At 34.0% G+C, this 10,607-nt stretch overlaps 1 protein-coding gene across 1 annotated transcript; it reads left to right on the top strand.

The window, feature by feature from the left end:
- Positions 1–6,979: 6,979 nt before the first annotated feature.
- Positions 6,980–9,792, top strand: TwdlC (TweedleC). The gene is made up of 2 exons (XM_017623567.1): positions 6,980–7,671; positions 8,526–9,792. The coding sequence occupies exons 1-2, from the start codon at positions 7,584–7,586 to the stop codon at positions 9,563–9,565; spliced, it is 1,128 nt and encodes a 375-aa protein (XP_017479056.1). The 5' UTR covers positions 6,980–7,583; the 3' UTR covers positions 9,566–9,792.
- The last annotated feature ends 815 nt before the right edge of the window (positions 9,793–10,607 follow it).

Here is a 10,607-nt window from a genome sequence, read left to right as displayed (position 1 = left end):
TACATTTTTGGGCCTCCCTAATGCATTTACTTTAATATCACCACTGCAATGCTTAGGCCAGCCTTTTGGCCCAGTTTAGAGTGCTGACTGTTGACCAATGGAAATTTTTGGTGTTTGGACGGTTGCTGCTCATATTGGTTTATAATTTGATTAATTGCTGTCGGGTCAAAATACACAGACTCTTAATATTTATTTTGTGTCTAATCACAAATGTTTGTGAAAAAATTATAATAATTAAATATTTCTTGCTGTAACAAACGTGAATTTATTTGTGTGCCTCTTATGTTTGATTTGCCATCTGTCGTCGTATTCAAAGCGTGTTTGTTTTTGCAACATACGCCAAAAATTTACTTACATACATNTAGGGGTATAATTTTTTCGGTATGGAACAATCCTAGAGGGTGAGGCACAAAAATTCCTACTTTACTTTTACACATACATTTTTGGGCCACCCTAATGCATTTACTTTAATATCACCACTGCAATGCTTAGGCCGGCCTTTTGGCCCAGTTTAGAGTGCTGCCTGTTGACCAATGGAAATTTTTGGTGTTTGGACGGTTGCTGCTCATATTGGTTTATAATTTGATTAATTGCTGTCGGGTCAAAATACACAGACTCTTAATATTTATTTTGTGTCTAATCACAAATGTTTGTGAAAAAATTATAATAATTAAATATTTCTTGCTGTAACAAACGTGAATTTATTTGTGTGCCTCTTATGTTTGATTTGCCATCTGTCGTCGTATTCAAAGCGTGTTTGTTTTTGCAACATACGCCAAAAATTTACTTACATACATTTTATATGTTAGTACGTACGTATATACATATGCACATGTATGGTTTGTAATTGATTAATAGAAAAAGTAACTTATGCGTTTAAGTGTTGGTTTTTTGAGATAAATGCACATTAGGGTGGCCTGAAATTTTTTCTAACCATTACTCAGAACTGAATAGTATCGAAAATAAGGAGACCCGATATTTTTTTTTTTAATATTTTTTTAATTATTTTTATTATTTTAATTATTTTTAATTATTAAAGTATGGGTATTAATTTGCATGGGTTAAAAATGTTTTTTTCCTGAACTTTATTTAAGAGAGTTGCCATATATTTTAGAAATTACATTAAACTTGAACTAAGGGAACTAGATACACAATTTCAATATGTATCGTATGTACCATATGTGTATTAGTCCAAAAAGCTTGAACAGGTTTTTGGTTTTAAAATGTTTTGAATAGGGTTGCCGCCTATTTTAAAATTCGATTTTAATTAAAGCATGCATAACGTAAGTGAAAAATATTAAAATATAACGGGAGAGGAAGGTGGTAAGATATCCTTACTTTGAATTTATAGAATATCAAAGAGGGTTTCCACCTGTTTAAAAAGGTAAACTCAAATTATTTAATAAGTTGAACATATGGGCTAGGAGTACATACATATGTAACGCCTCTTGAAAGTAGTCAATGACCACCATTTTGAAGCTATTTTCTCGCATTATTTCTAGAATGACTACAAAAATAAATATAATTTTATTATGAGTTCGTTATAAATACCCACTAATGGCATTAATACCGTCACCTCACCACCTTACATACATATATGTATGTATACTCAATTACATGCTCACACAAACATTCATTTTCATTCTTTTTAACACCATTTATCGGCCCATCGGCGAATTGACACTGCCTTCGATGATTGTTATACATAATATATATCTACATGTATTGTTCCACTCTTTATTGTTGAGGCTTAATAATCGTTATTATTTCCATCATCAGTCATCGTTAGCGAATTATTTGTGTTAATCTTTCCTCGAAATTCAATGTTAAGATGTCAAAACACTCAATGTCTTCATGCTTTTCTTATGTCTGCAATATGCGGAATGTTTGGGGGGGTTGTTTACCCGTAAACAGTTTAAGCGATCTGGTAACCTTGAAAAAGTCATGAAAATGTTGCGATTGTGGAGGGAGTAAATTAATGCCAAATGCATTATGGGAAATATGTACAAATATATGTGAATTAGCGAAAATATTGCGTATATTGGCTGAAAGACAGTTTTGGAAAATGCTAATACATCATGTACGCGGATCAGTGTATATAAATATTTCTATGGAATTTTTGTTAACTTTTTTTTGCGCCAAACAATATCTATTTATACATAATGCTGTCGTAGTGAGCATTTATCTTTTTTTTTTAAGGAAATTAGAGGTGGTATAAATATTTAGTACGATTGGTGTTTAGTGTAGCTTCCGGATATGGCTCATTCCACGGTAATCGATACCGAATGAAAAGAAAGTTCAATTTCGCACACGGGGATACTATTTAGTACGCCCACAAAAAATGTGTGGACCAGCGTTGCCGTTCTCAATTCGTTTAATTACCCAGAAAGAAATCTAAATTACCCACAAATTCCCACACAAATTTTCAAATTCCACGCAAACTACCCGCAAGCAAAATAAATATTTTTAAATTTAAATAATTTCCTACACAAAGCTTTTTATTATATTTTAAAATATGAAATTAGGTGATTCACAAGACGTGTTAACCGTCGTAAAATCTTGAGTTTAACACTTTTTTATGTAAACTAATGAATATCGTTCAGCAAACATTACACACAAAAATTAAAATTTCCCCTAATTTGGGGAATTAACCACAAAAAGGCAACGCTGGTGTGGACTTTACGTGAATCTTATAAAATCATTGTCAATTGCATGAGTTTTGGTTTGGCAGTGACAGTGAAACACTGACCTAGTTTCACTTTCATTTACTATATAGATTGCTTCAAATGCATCGACTTGATTTGGAAATTACAAAGTGTGCGAAAGTATTTAAAACAAAAACTAAAAAACTTGTTTTCAAAAAAAAAAAAAACCGGAGTAAGTACGTACATACATGTGCATACATGTATGTGGTAGTAAACAACTTGCAACCGGTGGCAGCATTTGTTCAACAAATCGAAAAAGCTTGCCAAAACTGGTTAATAACATTGCATAAATATATAAGGAAAGTGCACTTAAAGAAGGAGAGCGCAATTGAGTTTTTCTTTGCTGCAAATAGTTGCGCATGCGCATATAATTACGCACGCTGAAGGGCCACATCATGTTTATTGGGTCACATATGAGTAAACGCTTATAAATGCAGATATAACAGATATATGTATGTATGTAAATGCGAGTAAGTGCATTGAAGGCAGCAGCAAATTGAAATGCAGTTCAAGTATTCTGAGCTTAACACGTGTTGATGAGGAAGTCTTCATCAGTGTAAATAGTCTGGGAAACCAGTTATGCTATCTATAGTGAAATTTCACGTAATATTGCTCGTTTTTGTGCAGCAGCAGTTTATGCTCAGCCTAAAGCGATTGTTATGACTGCCGCCGCCACTACCTGAATGAAGTGGCAACACAAAAAACATGCTTTGTCTGCGCCTTCTGAATGATCGAAATCTTGAAGCTTTCAGCGGCAGCATCAACAATTAAAATGAAAAAAAAAAAATAATAATAACCAAACAAATCCAAAAAGTCGCTTAAATTGTACATAAAAAAATACTTGTAGCACGCCGCAATGACATTTTTAGACCACACCATATCTCATAAACTCAGGCCTTCACGGCAAGTAGGTACCTAAATCTCTGTGTAGAAAAGTGACGAATTGAAAAATAAAATTATGAGACAACTTCTTGAATTTATTGTTGCGTCACTTCAATTGCAAACTATGTTGTTGTTATTGTTTTGTTCTGTTTTCAATAAATTTTTCATGCTCACAATGAACCTCTTCACTCAACTCGCTCGAAATTGGGTCAGTTATGAAGGCAGCCAATATGCCGGTGCTTTTGTTGCTGTGCGTATGCGGGGCAGCAAAGTATTGAAGGCGAAACCAAAATTCAATTATAAAAAGTTAAATATGTATATCAAAATAGAAGTGATAAATACAGCTGCCGAAAATCTGCAAGAAACAATAAGACACACTTCTCGGTTCATTGTCATTGGCAGCGGTAGTGCCCTTCAAGAGCGTTGAAACTACGAAAACACTCAAACACATGCACTTGTTTTACTCGTACAAACTTGGTATTGTGGGTATTATTTTACAGCTAAGTATTTACATATTTTTGTTTATTTGCATTTGAGGCTAAAAATTTTAAATAAAGAATACACCAGTTCTTACTTGCTGTTTGTTTGTTTAAGAGATACTTAAATTTTCTATGTGTCTTATATTATATGTTTGCATGCAGTCGAATTCGCTGGTGGGAGGGCCAAAAGTGGGAGTCCGGTGGCTTTGTCCCCATAGCCGTGACGGTGACACCCGCTGCTGCCGGGACACAGTGAGGAAAAATTTAAAATAATGTTTCAAAATTCTTTGCAGGTCGTAATTTTCAACTGATTCGATATTTAGAAGAAATTTGTGGAGTCCGATTATTGAATTTTTATTTTTTTTTTAATGAATTTTCCTGAGTTTTACACAAAGTTTAGAGTTTTTATGGTGTAAAATGAACTATATCTTTATAAAAAATTATCGAAAATAAATTATAATAAATAACTTTGAATATATGGTGAAAAATTCGCTGTGCCAATACTTTTGTTCGTCACTGTATATACAATTTTTTAGTGAATGGTACAAAGAAACTGGAAATTTTTTAGAATTTGGATTTCCTGTTCCACTTAATAAATGTTACATAACAAAAAATTAAATGCAAGCAAGTGTACAGATTTCTCAAAATGAAAAAATTTTAAATGTTTAAAAAATTATTCTGTAAAATTAAAATATTTTGTTTCGAGTTTATAGAAAAATTTTAGGTGCGCATTCATAGATAAATCCTTAAATTTTAGTATAATACAGTGGTAGCTGCAATTGGCAAAGAGTTCGCGTTCATTTGAAATCATTTTTCTAAAAATAAAAAAAATAAAAAAAATTGATGAAATTTTGTTTAATTTTGGTAACCACATTTTTTTTAACATTTAAAATTTTTTTTTTGAATTTCTTTTTTTTTCGTTTTGCGGTAACCCTACAATTATTTTAAACTAGTTTTTATTAGGTAAAATTTAATAACAGGAACAGGAGAATCAATTTGCGTAAAAATTTCCAGTTTCTCTGTCAATTTGCACTAAAAAGTTTAATATAAACAAATAAAAATTAAAAAATCGGGCTCGACAGGTCTCTTCAAAATCTCATCATGTTTCATCTAGAAAAAAATTAATTTATCAAATCGAATCGATCATAATTCAATTTGCAATTTTTTTATGTACTTATATAATTACAATTCGGAAAAATTGTCAGTTATGAGTTGTCAATGTTTGACTGACGCGTCGATATGTACATATGCATATATTATAGACCTGCGATAGTTTTTTCTTTACAATACTAATAAGTAATTTGGGTGGGTATTAGGTATTAAACTACGACCAACAAAAAAATATTAGAAAAAGTCCAGAACGTAAATTTTCCGAAAAAAACAGGCAAGGATGAAGTATATAAAGACAAATATATGTAGATATAGAGATAGCGATAGAGATAAAGATTGAGACAGAAAAAGATAATATTGAAGAATGAGATGTGTTATGTTATGCCATGTCATGTTATGTTATGTGTTATGTTATAATATGCTATGTTGTCCAATGCATTTCAATTCAACTCACCACAGCTCAATTCAAACCACCTTAAGGTCGGAGACTTGGAGTTATATGGTGTTTGTTAAGTAATCAGCTATATTTTCATAAAAAAAAATAACAGACATTAAATAAACTAAAGGAAAATAGCCAAAACTTGCTAAAATGTCCCAGTTTATATTTGGGTCACTGATTTTTCCCCAGGATGTAGCGGGGATTTTTCATAAAATTTAGGTTATGAAAGTCTTAAATTTAAGTGTGAAGTTTTATTCGCAACACTTAGAAAAAAAAAACGGATGAGAAAAAAAGAGTACGAATTTCGATGTGAAGCAAAACTCTGGGAAGCCAATACCTATGAATAATTTTAACATGGTGCTAACATCCTTTATTGTTGCTTATTACTGCTCTCTGACGTAATGAGTTTCCAGTCTCTGTTTTTGTGATTTATTTAATGGGTGGTGTAAGGCTAAACTATGTGTAACCTCGTTAACTAAAAAAAATAAATTTAATAAATTTATTAGTATTTCTACTTGTAATTTAGTTTAAATAATTTAGCCGTTTTTTGGCCAATTTAGCCGGTCGTGCCAATAACTTCTGGCCACACTGTTCGTGTAATTAAAAAAAGGTGCACAAATTGACTAAACAATTTATGAATGAATCAAATTAAATTTTAATTACAAAAAGCTATACATATTTAATGGTAGATATATAAATACTCGCACTAGCTGCACACAATTTTATAACTTTCAGTTTCAATTCAAGATACTCGTACAATTGCAAACAAGTGGCAGCTGAAACATCAAACCAAGAAACCAAAAACAATTATAACCGAAACAACAATGGCAAGCAGCCACTTATCGTACGCACTTATGTATGTATGTGTGTGTGTTTTTGTATGTATGAGCGCACAATACGGGCACACACTCAAGCGCAAAGCTCAAAATTTTAATTTGACAAGCCATGAAAAGAGCTCCAGTTTGCTTAATTTACAGGAGTGTGTTTTTAGGTATTTATGTGTGTGTGTGTGTGTTTTATGTGGTTGTTGTTGTTGCTGTTAGTCTTCATACGCCTTTTACTGGATGCATGGCACTTCATCGAAGGCTTTTTATTTGAACACTCAAAGAATATGCGAACAATAACAAATTTTTTCTTTTAATTTTTAATCATTTCGGACAGCGCAACCCAAGGAGTAGAGTTTCTAAAAATGTGAGTAGCTCGTTGGAAATACATATGTATGTATTTTTCCCTGCTTTTAGTTGAAAATATGCATGTAACTTACACTTGTGGCACATAGTTTTTGCTATATTTTCATAGATATACATACATACATAAATTATTTACTATGTATATGTACTTATATTCCGCTTAATTATAATTATTATATTTTTGCGTTATTGGCCTGATTGCATTTGCTGTATTTGCTTTCTGCAACGGCCAAAAATCGGCCAAAAATCATTAATTTTGGTTGTCCAGCAAGTCGTTGGGTTTGCTCTCTTTCCTCTGTATTTCTTTCAATTTGCTCTTCTTTGCGTCCGCTATCATTGCCGTTCATTAACTGGTTGTTCGATGACTTTTCGCCTCGTTTGTATCGCCAAAGTTCAATTACAAATTTAAATGGTATTTTGGTAAAGGCAAAAATTTGGAACTTGTGAATGCTTCGAGTAGGTTTTTTGTCTTCTTTTGCAGGTGTAGTTTTTGTTTTTATTGTTATTATTTTGTATGGTAGTTCAAGTGTTAAATGCCGCACGTCAATTGTTGCATCGCGCATCAGTTCGAAAACATATAAATTAAAGTTGTAGCACTTGGTTTGGCATCAGTTCGTGACTTGCTCTTCCCTACAAAGCTTCCTTGCAAGCTACCGACTGCTGGCTTCCGGTGGATAACAAAGCAACAAATTAGTTGGAATACTTGGTTTTTTGTGTTTTTTTGCAAAATTAATTTAAGGACATACGAAGTTTATTTTGCGCCTTGTTTTGTGCCATAATGCGTGCCTTTGTGTTAGTGAGCTGCTTATTGGCGAGCGCGTTAGCGCGTCCTGAGGCTGGTTACACCTACAATGGATTACTACAAAGTTAGTGAATGAAAAATAACTAAATACGTGGTAAAAATTGTTAAAAAAAAGTAATGGACTGCAAAAAAAACTGAAAAAATAATAAATAATCTGAAAAAATAATAAAAATTAGAAAAAATGTGCAAAAAAATTGAAGCGTAAGAATATCAAAGTTTAGAAAAACTAATTTTTACTAATAAAATGATCTAAATTGAAACAAGTGTATTAAAAAATTTAAAAATTTTTTCAAATAAAATTCAAAATAGTAAATTTTTTAAATCATGGTGGATTTTTTGCATTGAAATCGTTGAAAATAATTGTACCGGTATAATAATATGCCATAGTATTTTTTCATCGTAAAAATTGAGGAATATTGCATAAGCAAAAAATTAAACTTTTTTCAAGATTTAGCTAATTTAGATTTAACAATAGCGAGCTTAAAGACCGTGCAAAACTTAAAAAACGAATTTTAAATTAAGTATATACTATTTTGAAATCAATAACAATTTGCGGCGNAATTTAGATTTAACAATAGCGAGCTTAAAGACCGTGCAAAACTTAAAAAAAGAATTTTAAATTAAGTATATACTATTTTGAAATCAAATAAAAAATTGCCGCTAGGAAATGCAAAAAAAAAATATAAAATTTATTTTAACAACATACTAAAAGTTAAATGCTACCTAAAAATTAAAATTGTTTCTACATATAATTTAAAACAATTTTTATTCAATAATTTCACTCGAAAATGATGTGTGGCTAAAAAAATGTTCCTTTAAACAAAATCCACTTTCGTCCACACATCCTAACCAACGTGCCCACACACCCTGTCATTTTCGCACTAATTCCCTCTCTCACTCTCTTTTTCTCTCCTGCAGACCACGCCTCCCAACCGCTCATCCATCAGCAACTGCCTTCCGATCAGAGCTTCGCCAATTTTGCCGCACCTCCACCTACCACCTATGGCACGCCGCTCTCCTCCGAACCCTCGCTGAATAGCCTCGAACAACCTGCTCTGCCAGCTGGACCCGCCGATACCAACCAACACCAAATTCAACCTCTGCCACTCGATCAACAAGACTCGTACAATGCTGCCTACCTGGACTCGAGCATTCCCCAGAATGGCGGCTATCCATATGCGCCACAACCCACTACCGTACATAAGCACGTCTATGTTCATGTGCCCCCCAAGGACTTCGAGGAAGAGGATGTGATTCAGACACGTGTACATCATGCACCTGCCGCTAAGCAAAAACACTATAAAATTGTCTTCATTAAGGCACCTGCGCCACCAGCCATACGCCCACCAGTTGTGCCACCACCACCACAAAACGAAGAGAAGACTCTCATCTATGTGCTGCACAAGAAACCCGAAGCCAACACGGATATTGTTATTCCCACTGCTGCGCCGACTAAGCCATCCAAACCCGAGGTTTACTTCATCAAATATAAGACCAAGAAGGATGAAGCACCTGTCTATGGACCACCACCACAACAACAACAACAACAACAAGGTGAAAATGGCAACGGCAATAACAATTTCATCGCTACCGATACGGATCCACGTAATGCTGATGTGCCTGCCAGCGAGTATAGTGCGCCTGCAGCTGATGAATTTGCTGCGGATCTTACTGCGCCGCTCACCACCATTCAACCTGCGTTGCAGCCAGAGCAGCCACAATCGCTCGAACAGCAGCCAAAATTTGCGAACGATTTGCCAACAGATGCTTTTGAGTTGCCGACCACGTTGCCTTTTGCTGCTGGCGAACAGCCACAGCCACAGCCCACTGCTCAAGCGCCCAGCAATCAGTATTTGGCACCAGAAAGCATGGCGCCCATAGTGGTGGAAGAGCCAACGCATTTGCCATCGGCCCAATATGGACCACCCAGCCATCGCTTCTTCTTGAAGAAGAAGTAAAAGAAGTGCACTCTAACAATAAGTAAAATTATACGTATTTATGTAGTCAAATAGTCATCGAAAACGAAGATGAAACTGAAAGAGGATGGTGATGAATTTAGAAGATGTTCTAAGCACATCCTTCCTACCGACTTAGAAACACGTACATACATATACGCCTCAGCATACAGCACATGTTAAGCTCTAAATGCACAAAACATACCAACACATATTCTGCATACAAACATTCACAAGCAATTAAATAATATTTTGTTTTGTTTTACGTTTTTTAATTAATTTTTAATGCCTTTGCAGTTTTAGTAAATAATAAACACGAATTTGTTATAAAAAATGGAATGTGAATTGTGTTTGCAAAATTTTAAATGGGTTTGGAAGTAATAAAAAGTAAATTAATTTGAAAGGAATTATATTGTAGGTTAGATTAGGTTAGGTTTGGTTGCGGTGGTTGCCATAGATGAGGAATGCACTTGGACATTAAGGAGATCTATCTGTCTGTACGGAGACTATTAGTCTGCGAATTGTTTTGAGCTGATTACAAAGTCACGAATGCGGCTAACTAGTCGGCGGCTAGTCAGGAAGTACGAGTAAAAATGTTTCCATCTTAGCCTCGTAAATGCTAGACAATTTAATAGAAAGCTTTTGGATGATTCCAGCTCATCATATGTAGCCCTTAGGTAACCTTATCGCTTGAATTCCAATCGTACAGTGGCCTGTANCGAATTTGTTATAAAAAATGGAATGTGAATTGTGTTTGCAAAATTTTAAATGGGTTTGGAAGTAATAAAAAGTAAATTAATTTGAAAGGAATTATATTGTAGGTTAGATTAGGTTAGGTTAGGTTGCGGTGGTTGCCATAGATGAGGAATGTACTTGGACATTAAGGAGATCTATCTGTTTATACGGAGACTATTAGTCTGCGAAGCGTCTCCAGCCGATTACAAAGTCACGAATGCGGCTAACTAGTCGGCGGCTAGTCAGGAAGTACGATTAAAAATGTTTCCATCTTAGCCTCGTAAATGCTAGACAATTTAATAGAAAGTTT

This window comes from Rhagoletis zephyria, unplaced genomic scaffold (assembly GCF_001687245.7).
Source record: "Rhagoletis zephyria isolate East Lansing unplaced genomic scaffold, Rhagoletis_zephyria_1.1 Rzeph_scaffold_03251, whole genome shotgun sequence".
Taxonomy (NCBI): Eukaryota; Metazoa; Arthropoda; class Insecta; order Diptera; family Tephritidae; genus Rhagoletis; species Rhagoletis zephyria.
This window is presented reverse-complemented; position numbering and strand designations above follow the sequence as displayed.